Source organism: Bos taurus, chromosome 20, assembly GCF_002263795.3.
Source record: "Bos taurus isolate L1 Dominette 01449 registration number 42190680 breed Hereford chromosome 20, ARS-UCD2.0, whole genome shotgun sequence".
Taxonomy (NCBI): Eukaryota; Metazoa; Chordata; class Mammalia; order Artiodactyla; family Bovidae; genus Bos; species Bos taurus.
This window is the reverse complement of record NC_037347.1, coordinates 39788103-39807130: the sequence shown is the minus strand read 5'-3', so window position 1 is coordinate 39807130 and position 19028 is coordinate 39788103. Positions and strand designations below refer to the sequence as shown.

The 19028-nt window shown below is 44.5% G+C and overlaps 1 protein-coding gene across 2 annotated transcripts in view; it reads right to left on the bottom strand.

Moving 5' to 3' along the window:
• Positions 1 to 17972, bottom strand: part of SLC45A2 (solute carrier family 45 member 2) — a 38834-nt gene extending 20862 nt beyond the window's left edge. The window contains exons 1-2 of one of the 2 annotated variants that reach the window (XM_010816827.4): positions 16811 to 17972; positions 14808 to 14984 (exon numbers count right to left, since the gene is read on the bottom strand). In XM_010816827.4, the coding sequence (XP_010815129.1) occupies positions 14808 to 14984; positions 16811 to 17339 (706 nt within the window). In that variant the 5' untranslated portion in view covers positions 17340 to 17972. The remainder of the gene's footprint in view (positions 1 to 14807; positions 14985 to 16810) is intronic. The other variant, XM_002696386.6, reaches the window with a different exon arrangement.
• Between the last annotated feature and the right edge of the window lie 1056 nt (positions 17973 to 19028).

Genomic DNA, 19028 nt, shown 5'->3' with positions numbered 1-19028 from the left:
AAATACAGAGCAGAAGATCCCTGCCCATTTGAAAGAACTGATGTGCGAAATAAACCTTCCACTGTGCAAATAGAATGTTGGTTTTATTTTATGAATATAAATATATGGATATAATCATAATGGTGGATTATATTAGATACTGACTTGAACACTTGACTGCTACAATTGGAGGGTTTCCTAGTCTAGTTTTATGTCTACCCACGTCATGTACTTCAATAAATATTTGAGTACTAAATTTATACAGAAAACCTCTACTAGCTTCTGGGGATATAAACATAAATAAGACACAGCACCTCTATCCTTTCCTCCCCAGAAGATAGTTCCAAGGAGAAGAAGCAGATAAACAAACAGCTGCTGCTGCTGCTAAGTCACTTCAGTCGTGTCCGACTCTGTGCAACCCCAGAGACGGCAGCCAACCAGGCTCCCCCGTCCCTGGGATTCTCCAGGCAAGAACACTGGAGTGGGTTGCCATTTCCTTCTCCAATGCATGAAAGTGAAAAGTGAAAGTGAAGTCGCTTAGTTGTGCCCAAATCTTATCGACCCCATGGACTACAGTCTACCAGGCTCCTCCATCCATGGGATTTTCCAGGCAAGAGTACTGGAGTGGGGTGCCATTGCCTTCTCCGAAACAAACAGCTACTTAAAAAAATAAAAACTGTAACAAATAGAGAACTGTGAGCTAGATATTCAAACAGAATAGAGGCGCTTTGATGAGTTTATTATTACTAATTATTATAGAATTCTTAATTAGCAATGAAGCTCCTAAGAGTTCACTAAATCAAGGAATCCAGAGATTTTAGAGGTGGAAGGATGTTTGCAGCTGGTCTAGTTGAATTAGATAAGAGACCTGCAGACTGCAGTGGGTGACAGGAGAACACATAGAAGGGAGGGTTTATAATTATGCTGATTTCAATGCCCACTTGTGTGTTTTCTAACCATGTGACCTTGGGCACTTCTCTGAAAGTGGGCATAGTGATGCCTCCTTATATGGGTCTTGTGAGGGTTGGTGTGACAATACATATAAAGCAATAGCACAGATAGCAGAAGAAGGAAGGAAGCAGGAAGCGTTGTCCCTCAGTCGTGTCTGACTCTTTGCGACCCTGTGGACTGTAGCTCACCAGGCTCCTCTGTCCACGGGATTCTCCAGACAAGAATACTGGAGTGGGTAGCCATGCCCTCCTCCAGGGGATCTTCCTGACCCAGGGATTGAACCCAGGTCTCCTGCATTGCAGGTCGATCCTTTACCATCTGAGCCACCAGGGAGCCAGGTTTCAAATGGAGTGTGCTACTGACTTCCTACAGAAACCTTAATCCCAAAGCCTTGCTCAGAGGCAAGAGAAGCTGACAGCTGCCTGGAGCTGGCAGAAAGGACTTAGTCATTCTAGGTCCAGTGACTAGAATCAGGGAATCACACTGAGTACTAAGACTAAGTGTGGCCTATGGCAACTGTTGCAGAAAAAATAAGTATCTCAAAGCTGGAAAGAGCAAAAACTATTTAAAAGGGCCTTATTTCTTAAAAATCTCATTATAAAGCAGGGCTTCTTAAACGTTAATGTGCACGTGAATCACACGATGCCTCGTCATGATACAGGTTGTCTCAGTCTGTTCCAGCCGCTATAACAAATATGCCATAAACTTCATGACTTATAAATACCGGACACTTATTCTGACAGTTCTGGAGACTGGGGAATGCAAGATCAAGGTGCCAGCAGATGTGGTCTGGTGAGGACCTACTTCCTCATTGACAGCCATCTTCTAACTGTCATCACTAACTTGGCATAAGTGGCAAAGGAACTGGTTTGGGCAACTTTTCTAAGGGCACTAACTCCGTTCATGAGCCTTCATGACCTAATCACCTTCTAAAGGCTCCATCTTCTAACAGTATCACATTCAGTTCAGTTCAGTTCAGTTGCTCAGTCGTGTCTGACTCTTTGCGACCCCATGAACTGCAGCACGCCAGGCCTCCCTGTTCATCACCAACTCCTGGAGTTCACCCAAACCCATGTCCATTGAGTTGGTGATGCCACCCAACCATCTCATCCTCTGTCATCCCCTTCTCTTCCCGCCCTCAATCTTTCCCAGCATCAGGGTCTTTTCAAATGAGTCAGCTCTTCACATCAGGTAGCCAAAGTATTGGAGTTTCAGCTTCAGCATCAGTCCCTCCAATGAACACCCAAGACCGATCTCCTTTAGGATGGACTGGTTGGATCTCCTTGCAGTCCAAAGGACTTTCAAGAGTCTTATCCAATACCACAGTTCAAAAGCATCAATTCTTTGGCACTCAGCTTTCTTTATAGTCCAACTCTCACATTCATGCATGACTACTGGAAAAACCATAGCCTTGACTAGATGGACCTTTGTTGGCAAAGTAATGTCTCTGCTTTTCAATATGCTATCTAGGTTGGTCATAACTTTCCTTCCAAGGAGGAAGCGTCTTTTAATTTCATGGCTGCAATCACCATCTGCAGTGATTTTGGAGCCCCCCAAAATAAAATCAGCCACTGTTTCCACTGTTTCCCCATCTATTTCCCATGAAGTGATGGGACTGGATGCCATGATCTTAGTTTTCTGAATGTTGAGCTTTAAACCAACTTGTTCTCCCTCCTCTTTCACTTTCATTAAGAGGCTCTTTAGTTCCTCTTCGCTTTCTGCCATAAGGGTGGTGTCATCTGCATATCTGAGGTTATTGATATTTTTCCCAGCAATCTTGATTCCAGCCTGTGCTTCATCCAGCCCAGTGTTTCTCATGATGTACTCCGCATAGAAGTTAAATAAGCAGGGTGACAATATACAGCCTTGATGTGCTCCTTTTCCTATTTGGAACCAGTCTGTGGTTCCATGGCCAATTCTAACTGTTGCTTCCTGACCTGCATACAGGTCTCTCAAGAGGCAGGTCAGGTGGTCTGGTATTCCCATCTCTTTCAGAATTTTCCACAGTTTGTTGTGATCCACACAGTCAAAGGCTTTGGAATAGTCAATAAAGCAGAAATAGATGTTTTTCTGAAACTCTCTTGCTTTTTCAATGATCCAGCAGATGTTAGCAATTTGATCTCTGGTTCCTCTGCCTTTTCTAAAACCAGCTTGAACATAAGGAAGTTCATGGTTCACAAATTGCTGAAGCCTGGCTTGGAGAATTTTGAGCATTACTGTACTAGCGTGGGAGGTGAGTGCAATTGTGCAGAAGTTTCAACATTCTTTGGCATTGCCTTTCTTTGGGATTGGAATGAAAACCGACCTTTTCCAGTCCTGCGGCCACTGCTGAGTTTTCCAAATTTGCTGCCTATTGAGTGCAGCACTTTCACAGCATCATCTTTCAGGATTTGAAATAGCTCAACTGGAATTCCATCACCTCCACTAACTTTGTTCATAGTGATGCTTCCTAAGGCCTACTTGACTTCACATTCCAGGATGTCTGGCTCTAGGTGAGTGATCACACCATCATGATTATCTGGGTCATGAAGATCTTTTTTGTACAGTTCTTCTGTGTATTCTTGCCACCTCTTCTTAATATCTTCTGCTTCTGTTAGATCCATACCATTTCTGTCCTTTATTGAGCCCATCTTTGAATTAAATGTTCCCTTAGTGTCTCTAATTTTCTTGTAGAGATCTCTAGTCTTTCCCATTCTATTGTTTTCCTCTATTTCTTTGCATTGATCACTAAGGAAGGCTTTCTTATCTCTCCTTGCTATTCTTTGGAACTCTGCATTCAAACGAGTATATCTTTCCTTTTCTCCTTTTCTTTGGGCTTCTCTTCTTTTCACAGCTACTTGTAAGACCTCCTCAGGCAGCCATTTTGCTTTTCTGCATTTCTTTTTCTTGGGGATGGTCTTGATTCCTGTTTCCTGTACAATGTCACGAACCTCCATCCATAGTTCATCAGGCACTCTGTGTTCAACATCATCACATTAGGCATGAGGTTTTCAACATATGGATTCTGAGGGGGACACAAACATTCAATCGATAGCATGTGAAGTGAAGTGAAGTCGCTCAGTCATATCTGACTCTTTGCGACCTCATGGACTGTAGCCTAACAGGCTCCTCCGTCCATGGGATTTTCCAGGCAAGAAGACAGAAGTGGGTTGCCATTCCTTCTCCAGGAGATCTTCCTGACACAGGGATTGAACCCAGGTCTCCCAAATTATAGGCAGACACTTTACCGTCTGAGCCACCAGGGAAGTCTATAGCATAAGTTCTGATTTTAAAGATGGCAGTAGAACCCAAGGCTCTGCATTCCTTTCAAGCTCCCCAGTGCCAATCCACCCCTGTTAGTCCAAATATCACTTTTTGAGCACTCAGGGGATAGAGCAATTTCTAAGCAACCTGAACCACCCTCATCTGATATTTGACCAACAAGCCACAACTGATAAAGCGCAATGATGTACAATCCTGTAAAACTAAGGATAATTTGCAGACATTAATAAGGTTTGTAACCATATTTTCATAACCTGGTAGGACTATTATAGAGGAGCTACAGTTATATTACCTTGTAGAATGTTAATCAGGTTTGTATCTAATCTAGCATTTTTTTTCTTTTGCTAAACACACACACACACACACACACACACACACACACACACACAATTTATCCTGAAAGAACTTGGGGAAACTCTTTGTCTTCCCAATCAGTTCCTCCACTAATCAGTTAAGTAAAACATGCTACAAGTATCTTAAAAAATTTTCCAGTCCTCTCTTCTCTCAGGAAAGAGGAAAAAACAAAACAAGCAAAACTAATTCATTTGTCTCAGCACTACTGCGGGACACAGCTAAAAGTTATAACAGTATGCCTTGCTGAATAGTGGGGCCATGCTGAATGCTAAGTTGCTTTAGTAGTGTCCAACTCTTTGCAACCCTATGGACTGTAGCCCACCAGGCTCCTCTACCCATGGGATTCTCCAGGCAAGAATACTGAAGTGGGATGCCATTTCTACTAGGCAGCATCTTAAAACTCTGGATGGAAACATTTATCTATTCACACCTTCAGATCTGATGAGGCCCAGCAGAGGGCTGTAGGAATTTACTGAAAGCTTTCCTTTTAACATCCTCTATTTAAACTAAGGATTTTATCTTCAAAATAGTCTCCTAAACAAAGTCTAGTCATCAAAGTTGCAACAAAGGCTGACATCAGCTCCCACATTTATATCAAGGTTACATTTATCTCTACTGCCAACATCAGCCTTCCTGGGGCTCTTGGAGTCAGTCCCCAGGCTATTGGCCATATGATAAGCTGGGGCATCTCAAGGGCATCTGTCACCACATTAGATAACCAGCCTCTGCAAAAAGAAGGGTCCAGCTAGCTCTTGTCCTAGCCTGACAGAGCCAGGCTGTGATGTCACTCACACCAGAGCCAACCCCCTGGAATGAATGGCTCAGCAGTGTATTTCATATCTAACAATATAGCTTAAACAATGGTTCCTCCTGGAAGAAGTCCAAGCATACAGAAATATGTATTATTTCTTTCTGTAATCTACAACTGTAATAAGTAAAGGGCTTCTCTGGTGGCTCAGATGGTAAAGAATCTGCCAGCAATGCGGGAGGCCCAGGTTCAATCCCTGGTCAGGAAGATCCATGGAGAACGGAATGGCAACCCACTCCAGTATTCTTGCCTAGAGAATTCCACAGACAGAGAAGTCTGGCAGGCTACAATCAACGCACAGTGTCACAGAGAGTCGGATACGACTGGGTGACTAACACAACATGTAATAGGTAAAATGGGAAACTGGGAGAGTTTCAGGAACAAGGAATCTAAAGAGTCAAACTCTGCACCTACCATGCATCTGTAATTGTTTTCCTGGCTTCAGGCATGTGACTAAACAACCTCAACAGCAATGGAGAAAGAGCTCAAGGAGAAGAGAGTTATCAGTGTGCTGCCAGCTTCAGTATCTCAGCAAGGGGACAGATGAAAGACCCTGCATTCCTGGAAGGTTCATGGAAGAGTCCTTCTGATTCTTTTCTGTGTGTTGAGAAAATAGCAATGAAGGTGTCAGATTAGTTCCTACCTACACCATACACACAAAATCCCAGAGACTTAACATAAGTATCAGCTACTAGGAGTGTGTGTGTGTGTGTGTGTGTGTGTGTGTATGAGAGATATTTTTTAATCAATAGAAATGGATGGAACACCAACTCTCACCAAGAACTGCGCTGGGCACTGCAGACACAGCAATGAACCAGGCAGACATGACTTCCCTTCTAGAGACTGAGCATCCAAGACCTGACATTTCATGAGATTTGCAAGGCAACTCATCTCCTAAGAGATGTGAGAAAATATATTTAAGTGCTGACCACAGCTTCCGTCCACCCACAACTGCCCTGGTATTTCCCTGGGCCCTTCCTTCATGTTCAAACTGAGCCAGGCTCATTGCTTTTGGGGAAGAACATGAAAGTAGAAAGCAGAGAAATAAGAACGTGTCTCCTTGCTTCTGAGTTTCAGAAGCCCTTAGGCTCCAAAGGCACTGATGGTAGATTTGTTGCTGGCCAAAACCTTGGCTCTCTTAGCCCACCGGAGCTGAATAAAAAATACGGAGACCAAGTATGGAGGAAATAGGGAGGTGGCTTTAATTCTCAGCCAGCAGAGAGGGAAAGACAATAGGTTCATGCCTCAAGAACAATGCTCCCTCTCCATGGGAGTCTAGGGGCTTAGTCAGGAGTCAGGGATGAGGAACAAAGGTATTAGGATCTTGATTTCTTCCTCTTGCAGTGTTTCAAAGACAGTCAGAGTCTGGTGTCAGTAACCCAGTAATTGAGTCTGGCAGTTTGGTGGCTCTGATATGTAATTACAAAGGGAAGGATGTTGTAAGGGTAAAAACTAGATGCAGGATGTATTTAGCATAAAGTCAAAGGTAAAATTGGTGAGAAATGTAGCTCCTGCAGAGTTAGGGGGAAGAAAAGCAAACTTAAACTGTAGACATGCAGAGTTAGGACCAGTTAGGATTGTTCAGGCCTGCTCTCTATTCTCTTTTATCTTCTTCACTGGACTTCCCTGGTGGCTCAGACAGTAAAGCATCTGCCTACAATGTGAGAGCCCTGGGCTTGATCCCTAGGTCAGGTAGAAACCCTGAAGAAGGAAATGGCACCCCACTCCAGTACTCTTGCCTGGAAAATCCTATGGACGGAGGAGCCTGGTAGGCTATAGTCCAGGGGGTCACAAAGAGTTGAACACGACTGAGCGACTTCACTTTCTCAGGAAAGGGAAAGAGAAAAACTCATTCCTCCATTCTCTTTTTTACTGCAACAGATTCAGTAAAAAAAAAAAAAAAAAGTGATTTAAGAACAAGGCTTCCCAGGGTAGGCAAAGCATTCACGAAGGGTGAATTGGTGTGTCCCTAAAGCTGTAGTGGTTCTGCTCCTCGATCCTTGGACCTCGCTGGCATAGGAGGATGAGGGGTGGGGAGCAGAACCTCCCAGATGGCTTGAAGAACCCAAGAGCAGAAGGGATCAACACTTTATTTCCTAGGAAGACCCCAGGGGGACATTCAGAATTCAAGGAAGCAAGGGCTCTGTGGTGGGTAGAGATAGATGAGCCCGAGTGTCAGGCTCCATTCTAGGTGCTTGACGTTTACAACTCACTTAATCCTCACAACCACCCTTTGAGGAAGTTACTACCGCTGCATCTTACTATTACCAGTAGTTACGTTCCAGAAAGTTTCCTTAAACCCTGAATTGGTGAATAGTAAATTCCTGCCCTAAGGATTAAGTTCCTGTGAGCCTCAAGTCTTCGTTTTCATCAGTGAAACAACACAGAACCTTATTTTACATGTGTTTCTGTTTAAAGATATCTCATTGAATAGCCTGTGGCCAACGGCACTGTAACTCACACCGGAACAACATTTAGGACACATATTTTCTCCAGAAGTCACATCACAACATTCTTGCACTTATGAACCCAAGCAGTGCCTTCAGCACCACATTTGGAGCCACTTTAGATACTGAAATAACCAAGAAAAAAAAAAAAAAAAACAGAAAAGAAAAAAAAAATGGCACTAAATATATCACAAAAAGGACATCTGTTTACAGTGTAAGAATCAAAACAAGAAGGCAGAGTGTCACCTTGCTCAACCACAGTTGGAAGCAAGCACACTGGGTGAGTCGCATTGGTTTTTTTCCTCCTCCACTCTGTAGATGCTTGCAAATGTTGGAGAATGAGCTGCAAGTATTGATTTTGGTGGTACCAGTAAGTTTTAGTAAGCAGATGACTTCACAATATAGAATCCCTGAATAATAAGGCTCAACTGAATTTCCACCTCTCTTTTAGAGACAAGGAAACCAGAGCATGGAGAGTTTGCAGCTCACATCTGTAGGCCTTGGAAGAGCAGGATGCCATGTGGGTGGTGGGGAGCTGAGAATCCTGGGGGTTCTGAAGGGGTCCTGTGGACAAGGATGAGCGAGAATGTGACTGTGACCAGTTCAGCCTCACAACTGGGAAACGCAGGACCAAGGACGGCCTAGTAAATGCCAGTGAGAACACATGATACTGAAACCCAGATCCTTGCTACCTGAAACTTTTGCCCTCTAAGCTCCAAGTTTTTAGATGCAAGACTCAGGGAAAGGTGTAGGAGAGTATTCCAAAGGGACTGACACTAAGTTTTCACCATCCTGGGCCAATGGGGCTCAACACAGACACAATTAAACTACATTTGGGTTGGGGTGGTGGTTTAGTCGCTAAGTTGTGTCTGACTCTTTGGAAGCCCATGAACTGATGCCTGCCAGGCTCCTCTGTCCATGGGATTCTCCAGGCAAGAATACTGGAGTGGGTTGCCATTTCCTTCTCCAGGTGATCTTCCCAACCCAGGGATCAAACCCCGGTCTCCTGCATTGCAGGCAGATTCTTTACCAACTGAGCTATGAGGGAAGCCCTTGGGTTGGGGATTCACTTCCATTTCAGACATAAAGATTGATTCAATATCTTCCACTAGCTGTATTCCCAGGTGGCGCTAGTGGTAAAGAACATGCCTGCCAAAACCGGAGACGTAAGAGACCCAGGTTCGATCTGTGGGTTGGGAAGATGCCCTGGAGAAGTGCATGGCAACCCTCTCCAGTATTCTTGCCTGGAAAACCCTATGGACAGAGGAGCCTGGTGCGCTATGGTCCATAGGGCCGAAAAGAGTTGGACGTGACTGAAGCGACTTAGTACATACATCCAGCTGTGTGACCTTGAGTTAGTCACTTACCTCTCAGCAACACAGCTTCCTCACAGGTAAAAGGAGGATGTTAAAATAGAATATTTGTCTCATCAATATTTCTTCAGCATATTTCCAGGACTATTCTAAGCACTAGTGATTTTGGAACAAACAGGAAATATTCCTGTCTTCAGATAGCTTATATGTTGGCTCTAGAGGCAGATAATAAACAACAAACAAATGAATAAATAATATATTATCAAGTAATCATGAATCGCTGAGGAGGGGCTATGTGACCAGAGATTGTAACAAAGAGAGGAAGCAAACCAAGCCAGCCAGTTGGTATCTGGGGAAAGAGATTTCTGGTAGACAATTCCCTCATGGCTCAGATGGTGAAGAATTAACCTGCAATGCAGGAGACCCAGGTTCCATCCCTGGGTTATGAAGATCCCCTGGAGAAGGGAATGGCAGCCCACTCCAGTATTCTTGCCTGGAGAATTCCATTGACAGAGGAACCTGGCGGGCTACAGTCCATGAGGTTGCAAAGAGTCAGACACAGATGAATGATTAAGCACATACACAGTATTGAGTAAATGAAAAAATATCCTCAGGGGCTCCTATCTCTAACCTGCCTTTGAGATTCCTCGAGAGGTAGGTGCTGAATTGGGATAAGAAATGGCAGTTTGTAGACCTTATCTGTTTCGCCCAAAGTTATCCATGTCATCCTCAAAGCTGAAATTCCTGTACCCTGGTTTCTGCTCTGGCCACATCCTTTCCTGCCTGAGTGAGGAGACATGAAAGTTCACTAGGGGCAGAAACTTCAAAGGAAACTCAGCTAATGAAAGAAATCCACTCATGCAGCAATGAAGCCTGAAGGAGGAGTTAAAATCGACTCTACCATGAAACACAGCCTTTTTCCACTTGTATACATTTGGTCAAAGGGACTCATATCTAAACTTCATTTTTAGAACTCTTTTTTTAGCTCTTAATTATTTCTATTCTGAGTATTTGTTTCAAAAGCATTTTTTATGCAAACTTTGAAGTATTAAAGAAACCAAACAGTCAAAAGAAGCTAAGCCTAACACGTTACCCATTCTTCTTCCAGAGATGCACTTGGGGCAAGTTCCTTACCAAGTCATTACAAACAAACGCAAGTTTTGCAAGCCTGGTGGGAATGGAGAACATATAGTAAATATATACATTTGGTGCTGAATCCTATTAAAGGGTTCCTTTCTCAGGAACCATTGCTTGAGACCATTTGCCAGAATGGTGGCAGTGGTTGGTGATTCAGTTGCTAAGCTGCATCCACTTCTTGCAACCCCATGGACTGTAGCCTGCCAGGCTCTTTTGTCCATGGGATTCTCCAGGCAAGAACACTAGAGTTGGTTGCCATTGCCCTCTCCAGGGAATCTTCCCAACCCAGGGATCAAACCCAGGTCTCCGGCATTGCAGGTAGATTCTTTATCGACTGAGCTATGAGGGAAGCCCCAATATATTGCCAGGATATTAGTAACTAACATGGTGGATAGATTCACAACCCTGAGAAGAAGTTCAGAAACACTAGGGACTGGGCAGGAGGAGGAGCCAGGATTTGAACTGGCACAAACTTTACTGACCATCAGCCCTCATCCCAGCCTCCTTGGGTGGAATGGAGACTGCTGTTCAGGACAGCAAGGCCTCGGGTTAATTTACTAATAGCAACAGATCCTCAGTTACAAGCATTTTGACTCGAGGGAGGAATTTCCTTTCTTTCCGGTGAGTGAGGGTTCCACAGCCCCAGAGGTAAAGGCATGAGGTGAAAGGATGAGGCTGTGCTGTGCTTAGTCACTCAGTTGTGTCTGACTCTTTGCGACCCCAGGTGCTGGAGCCAGCCAGGCTCCTCTGTCCATGGGGATTCTCTAGGCAAGAATACTAGAGTGGGTTGCCATGCTCTCTGCCAGGGGATCTTCCCAACACAGGGATCGAACCCAAGTATTCCCCATTGCAGGCGCATTCTTTACTGTCTAAGCTACCAGGGAAGCCCAAGAATACTGGAGTGGGTAGCCTATGCCTTCTCCAGGGGATCTTCCTGATCCAGGAAGTGAATCAGGGTCTCTTGCATTGCAGGCAGATTCTTTACCAACTGAGCTACCAGGGAATCCAGAAGGGATGAGATGGATCCACTAAACCCAGCATGGCTATCACATACACCAGGGGTGGAGGGCAGGTAGAGTTATCTTTAAACATAAGACAGAAAAAGTTAGAGGACTAAAATTCCCAAAAGCCAGTAGGGTCTTTTCTTTAAAAAAAAAAAAAATTCAGAAACATGCTAGAGAACATTTTGGCAGTGAACCCTTTGACACTTATTTGAAAAACATTTGGAATTGCTGGGCCTAGATTTAAATATAACACTTTCCCCTTTGGGCCTCCTCCCTCCCCTGGAGTGTGCAATATGCATCTGCACGATCAGTTCAGTTCAGTTCAGTTGCTCAGTCATGTCCGACCGAGGCAAAGGTAAAGACTCTCAGACTACAAGTTAGAGAACCTCTAGCCCAGAAGATTTCCAAGTACTCTGAACCCAGAGGGTTCTTTCAGTTCAGTTCAGTTCAGTTCAGTTGCTCAGTCAGGTCCGACTCTTTGCGACCCCATGAATTGCAGCACACCAGGCCTCCCTGTCCATCACCAACTCCTGGAGTTCACCCAAACTCATGTCCATTGAGTCGGTGATGCCATCCAGCCATCTCGTCCTCTGTCGCCCCCTTCTCCTGCCCCCAATCCCTCCCAGCATCAGTCTTTTCCAATGAGTCAACTCTTTGCATGAGGTGGCCAAAGTACTGGAGTTTCAGCTTTAGCATCATTTCTTCCAAAGAAGTCCCAGGGCTGATCTCCTTTAGGATGGACTGGTTGGATCTCCTTGCAGTCCAAGGGACTCTCAAGAGTCTTCTCCAATACCACAGTTCAAAAGCATCAATTCTTCAGCGCTCAGCTTTCTTCACAGTCCAACTCTCACATCCATACATGACCACAGGAAATACCATGGCTTTGACTAGACGGACCTTTGTTGGCAAAGTAATGTCTCTGCTTTTGAATATGCTATCTAGGTTGGTCATAACTTTCCTTCCAAGGAGTAAACGTCTTTTAATTTCATGGCTGCATTCACCATCTGCAGTGATTTTGGAGCCCAGAAAAATAAAGTCTGACACTGTTTCCACTGTTTTCCCGTCTATTTCCCATTAATATATTAATCAGACCACAGTCATAGAAGTCACAGGAATACTTCCTTGACAGCAGCAACTTTGTCCTGGCACCAGCAAGGGAACTCCTTAGCAGATAACAGTCCTTTCTCAATCCTTTAAGCGGTCACAATGACCCACTACTCGCCTTGTATGTGCAGACCCGGACTACATAAACTGTCAGTACGTCATTAGATGTACAACACTTTGTCTCATATTTCACTGTGCTTTGACCTCTGATGGGAGGAATAGTTCTGAGAGCTCTCTGAGAGACTGTTTCCCAATTTATAATCTTTAGGTTGACTTGAATAAAATTCTCTATTTCTTTCTTAAATTGACTATTGATTAATTCATTAATTTTTTTGTCAACAGGAGCCACTGCGGGTCATTGAACATGAAAGTGTCCCAGTCAAAGCTGTCTTTTAGGAATGTGGCTCTAGAAGCTGTGTGTTAGCACAATTGGAATAGGAAAAAATTAGAGACTGGAAAATCAGTTAAAGGGTAAGTACGAAAGCTCAGACAAGATACAGTGAAAGCCTGAAATGAGGTCACATGAAAATTACACATGAATTATAGGCTTGCTGAAACCACAATACACTAATATCAAAAGAAAACCTCAAGACATTTTATCAAACTCAACAGAAATACTACCACGTATTAACCCTGGAAAAGTTCCCAAAGTACAGAGCTCAGTCTTTTAATATCAGAGGCAGCAAAGCAAAGGTTGTTAGGCCAAGACTAACGCTGATATAAGCTGGGAAGGAGTGACCACATTTCCCAAAGTACTTAGAGCAACAAAACTCTCAACGTGTCAGGTTCAAAAGCCAAAAAGCCTCCCGCAATATCATAATTAATTTCAGCAGATGATTACATAGCAGTAGGAATTGTGGGATTTAAGTTAGGAGAATGAAGTTTGAATCTCTATTCTGGGACCTTCCAGCTGGTAGACAAAGTGTTCAGGGGTCCCAGACAGATGGGCTGGACTCCTGCTCCTCCAGGCCGCTCTCTGCCGGGCAGCCCCATTCTTCCCAGTGTTCACCATTCAAATATCTGCACAAACAACAAATTGTTGACCGAACGGCTTCTGTGGGCAGGCCTGCTTTTGGCTGTGCAGATATAATCTGAACAAAATTCAAGATTCTGTTTCTCATGGGACATATCTGACCATGGGAGGAGACAAAACATAAAATAAAAATACCTTGGCTGGGCCTTGGAGAAAATGAAATAAAGTCCTTACATCTAGACCTAACAATGCTCCCAGGACAGGATCATGCTGTTGTCCTGTGGATGACACCCCAATTCTAGAACAGTCCCAACTGGAAGGACAGCAAGGAGATCAAACCAGTCAGTCCTAAAGGAAATCAGTCCTGAATGTTCATTGCAAGGACTGATGCCAATACTTTGGCCATCTGATGTGAAGAGCAGTCTCATTGGAAAAGACCCTGATGCTGGGAAAGACTGAGGGCAGGAGGAGAAGGGGATGACAGAGGATGAGACGGCTGGATGGCATCACCGACGCGATGGACATGAGTTTCAGCAAGCTCCAAGAAATAGTGAAGGACAGGGAAGCCTGACATGCTGTAGCCCAAGGGGTTGAAAAGAGTGGGACATGACTGAGTGACTGAACAACAAATGGAGCTCTAGAAATGCATGTTGAACATTAGTAGCATTGCTCTACATGAAGGGCCCAACAGCCACAAAAGAAGGCCAGCAATGGCCCCAAGAAGTGTCCTCTTGGCATGGCATTTTCCAAAACAGGAGGTTGAGGATTTGCCAACTGTTTATATAACTAGGACATCTCTAGGACTTTCCTGGTGGCCCAATGGCTAAGACTTTGAGCTCCCAATGCAGGAGGCCTGGAGTTCGATCCAGTCAGGAAACTAGATCCCACATGGGGCAACTAAAGGCCCTGATTGTTGCAACTAAGACCCAGTGCAGCCAAATAAGTAAATAAATTTAAAAAAAGGAAGAAGTCCCTAAGACTTGGGGCTTTGTATTTGCTTGGTTTGTTCCTATTTCTGTTTTTAAATGTGGTTCATGTGATTCCTGGGACACTTGCCACAGAATCATCTGGGAAAGTCATTAAAAACGCAAATTTCTGGGCCCCACCCCGAACCTGCTGAATTAAAATAACAGGAAGAGGGGCCCAAGAAGCTGCAAGCTTCTAAATAATGTTGATGATACACATTACTGACTAAAGAACAAAACAAAATATGAAGTCTACAAGGCTTCTTTTCATTTCATTGTAAATGTCTCCACACATGGCTCTTCAGAGAGCTCTCCTACAAACTTCCTTTGCAGAAACTCCAAAGCCTGGTCACAAGAGGAATGCCCTGGAAGACAGAGCCCGCGTGATGGGAGCGATGCATCAACAGATCCATTCATTCAAAAAATCTGAGTGCTGAGACACTGGATGGCTTCAGTGGAAGGGCTTCCCTGCCCGGAGACCTGAAGGATAGACTTTCTGGATATTCCCTACCTGTGAAGAGGGCATGGAAGTGGAGGCCCCTCTCCTTATCTCGATGAGTGCAGACATCAAACAAGTAGGCTTTGATGGGCCCATCAATGAAGTCAGCAGCAAAATCAAAGAGAACCACACCTATCATGGTGATACTTATGGCCCAAATCGGCTTCCTCCTTGGGTCAGCAATCAAAGCTAAAAGAGAAACAACCGTTGGTCTCCTAAATCCCGGTTTAGAACAATCCACATTTTTATTTCCACACAAACTTCCTGTCATCATATTACCTCCCTACTCTTTCGTTGTGTTTGCTCTTCCAAATAAAATACAGCTTCATTATTTTTTCAAGTTTTGAAAGTCATGCAGTGAATGTCCAGAAAAGACAGCTCTCTGGAGACAGAACATAGATTGAGCAGTTACCTAGGACTGTGGGGGAGAAGGAAATTGGGAGTGTCTGCTAATGGCTACCAGGTTTCTGTAGAGGGGAGATGAAACTGTTGTGTAATTAGATAGCGGTGGTGGTTATACAACTTTGAGAATATACTGAAAAGCACTGAGCTGTTCACTTTTAGATGGTGACTTTTATGGTATGTGCATCATCTCTTTTAAATAAACCGGTTTAAAAAATTATATGTACTGACTGTAAACCACTCCAACCATATAGGAAAGCTGGGGAAAATACTTCAAGATCCCAGGCCCAAGAGATGGTCATCCTTCAGACATCCCTTTATGCACAAAAATAGAGAGAGGTGTGCATCTGTGCCCTCATGCAGTGCTTCTCAGACTTTAGCTCCTTAACCATTACCGGGATGACTTGTTAAAACCGATTGTTGGGCCTCACCTACCATGAGTCTCCTATGATTCCTCAATAGGCGGAAGGTAGGGCCTGGGAATTTTCATCTCTATCAGCCTCCAGTGAGGCTGATGCCACAGGCTGGAGGGCTTGGCTTGGAGGAGCACTGAGTAATGGGAGCAGGTTGTAAGTGAGCATCTTTAACCAACTCTCTTCGTACCTTTGCCTTTCGGTGGATGAAGAGCAATGTCACAATTTTAACACCTAAATGATATTCATCCTATGACCATACCACTGTTCATTCACCCCCTCATAACTATTTCTCATGCTTTCAGTTTATTTTTTAAACTTAAGAAAACGTGTAATATATGCACCTGATTTTAAAAATTCACTACAAAAATAAGTGAACGACAAGCTTAACTTCCCCCTCTCACCCCCAGGCCTTTAGCACCCTTCCTTAGAGGCAAAATTTCTTTTCAGGTATTTTTTTTTATATAAATTCTTCCAGAAATATACATTTATAGATTCATGCCCACTTTTAAATACATAGAGATGATAACTGATTATCATGGCTCATTATCATCCATTCTGCTACCCTGAGAGTTAATGGTCAGAAAATGTGTGCTATTTTTAAGTTTAACAATTCTTTCTTTCAATGTGATATATACTACCACCAATTACTGATTAATCAGCAGCTGTTTAATGGCTAGAAAAAGTGCTCACCATCAGGTCTATGTCCATGATTTGCAATGAAAAAATGTCCCCTTGAGCTGCCAGGCTGATGCCCTGTACCTGTTACAAGACTCCATATAAAGCTGTGAACATCATTAACTCTTCTTTGGACACACATTTATTGGAAAAATTTATGGAGCCATTAGGCAGCTGGTTAATTTGAGAAAGTCCTAAATAAGGTATGGTGGGCACACACACAAAACCCCATAATTGATAAACGTAACAATACATAATATAATAAAATAGGTAAAAATATAATCCCATTTTTAAGTTCTCACAACAATTAAAAAATAATGTATCCTGACGTTTCTAAAAGTAAAGGTGCCTAACTACAGAATCTGGGTCACTCAAAGGTGGAAAGTCGATGTAACTTAGGGAATCAGTTTTAACCATTTTTTGACTGTCACAGAAAGAACTTTGCATTCTCCTTGTCCTGAGTTGCATAACAGGACCTTCTCCCACCCAGCCTACCTAGCCTACCAGGTGCAGTCCACTGACCTGATATGATCGCATCCCCGTTGAGGTACATGGCCATGCCCAGGAGCATCATGAGGCCCAGCGTGAGGATGTAGGGTCTCCGTCGGCCCCACCGGGCCCGGCAGTGGTCGCTGGCCGATCCCACCACGGGCTGCAGCAGGAACCCCAAGATGGGACTCAGGAGCCACACCATGCTGTACAGGCTCTTGGGCAGGCCCACGCTGAGCAGCACTGGAGTCACGTAGGCCGCCTCCACCGCATAGCAGAACTCCCGGCCGAACATGGCCATGCTGTGCATAACCAGGCTCCCCGTGGGTCTTTTGGGCAGCTCCGCAGAGCCGAAGAGGCCCTCCTCATCAAGGGATTTATAGGTGCGTAGGGGAGACTGCCCGCTCTTGTCGCCCATGGCCACTGGGCGGGGAACCTGCCTGCAAGCCCACCACCTTCTCCGTGGCCCTGGGGTTCGCGCTCCCAGGTGGATTTGACATGGAGCCTGGCTGCACGGCCCGCAGAGACGGCCAGGCTGGGGGCGGGGCTCAAATTCTTTCATGCCTCTAAGATCACAAGTTATGATGAGAAGGAAGGGGGAGGGGCCAGGAAAGCATGATGGAGATTAGCCAGCTGGGAGCCCTCTGGCTCCTTTGAACGTGTTTCTAAAGGAATCTTCCTTTGTACTGTTCTCTCTCTGATTCTGCCTCTCTCTCTCTCACACACACACACATTTACACACAATCACACATAGCTTTGGGACAATAAAGCCCTATAATGTAGATGTTAAGTATGAAGGGGGTCAATGTTTTTTCTAAACTTTTTCTGGATATAATATTCTGTCCTTCCTTGAACACAAGTTTTCTACATACACACACATCGAGTCAATTAACTAGACTTAAAATAGTGAGAGGCTGCCCCTTCTAAATTACTAACTCTCCCACAGCACTGCAATATTTTTCTTCCATACTTGACATAGTTCTGTTTATTCTCCTGCTTTTTTCGTTTTTTTAATTCATTTTTTTATTGAAGGATAATTGCTTTACAGAATTTTGTTGTTTTCTGTCAAACCTCAGCATGAATCAGCCATGCTGCTGCTGCTGCTGCTAAGTTGCTTCAGTCGTGTCCAACTCTGTGCGACCCCGTAGACGGCAGCCCACCAGGCTCCCCTGTCCCTGGGATTCTCCAGGCAAGAACACTGGAGTGGGTTGCCATTTCCTTCTCCAATGGATGAAAGTGAAAAATGAAAGTGAAGTTGCTCAGTCGTGTCCGACTCTTAGGGACTCCACGGACTGCAGCCTACCAGGCTCCTGTGTCCATGGGATTTTCCAGGCGAGAATACTGGAGTGTGTTGCCATTGCCTTCTCCGTGAATCAGCCATAAGTATACATATATCCCCTCCGTTTTGAACCTCCCTCCCACCTTCCTCCCTATCCCACCCCTCTAGGTTGATACAGAGCACCTGTTTGAGTTTCCTGAGCCATACAGCAAATTCCTGTTGGCTATCTGTTTTACATACGATAATGTAAGTTTTCATGTTACTCTTTCCATACATCTCACCCTCTCCTCCCCTCTCCCCATGTCCATAAGTGTATTCTCTATGTCTGTTTCTCCTTTCAGTTCAGTTCAGTTCAGTTCAGTCGCTCAGTCGTGTCTGACTCTTTGAGACCCCATGAACCGCAGCACGCCAAGCCTCCCTGTTCATCACCAACTCCTGGAGTTCACCCAAACCCATGTCCATCGAGTCGGTGATGCCATCCAACCATCTTATCCTCTGCTGTCCCCTTCTCCTCCTCCCTCAACCTTTCCCAGCATCAGGGTCTTTTCAAATGAGTCAGCTCTTCTCATCAGGTGGCTAAAGTATTGGAGTTTCAGCTTCAACATCAGTCCTTCCAATGAACAGCCAGGACTGATCTCCTTTAGGATGGACTGGTTGGATGTCCTTGCAGTCCAAGGGACTCTCAAGAGTCTTCTCCAACACCGCAGTTCAAAAGCATCAATTCTTTGGTGCTCAGCTTTCTTTATAGTCCAACTCTCACATCCATACATGACCACTGGAAAAACCATAGCCTTGACTAGATGGCCCTTTGTTGGCAAGGTAATGTCTCTGCTTTTTAATATGCTGTCTAGGTTGGTCATCAGAGAAGGCAATGACACCCTACTCCAGTACTCTTGCCTGGAAAATCCCATGGAGAGAGGAGCCTGGTAGGCTGCAGTCCATGGGGTCGCTAAGAGCCGGGAACGACTGAGC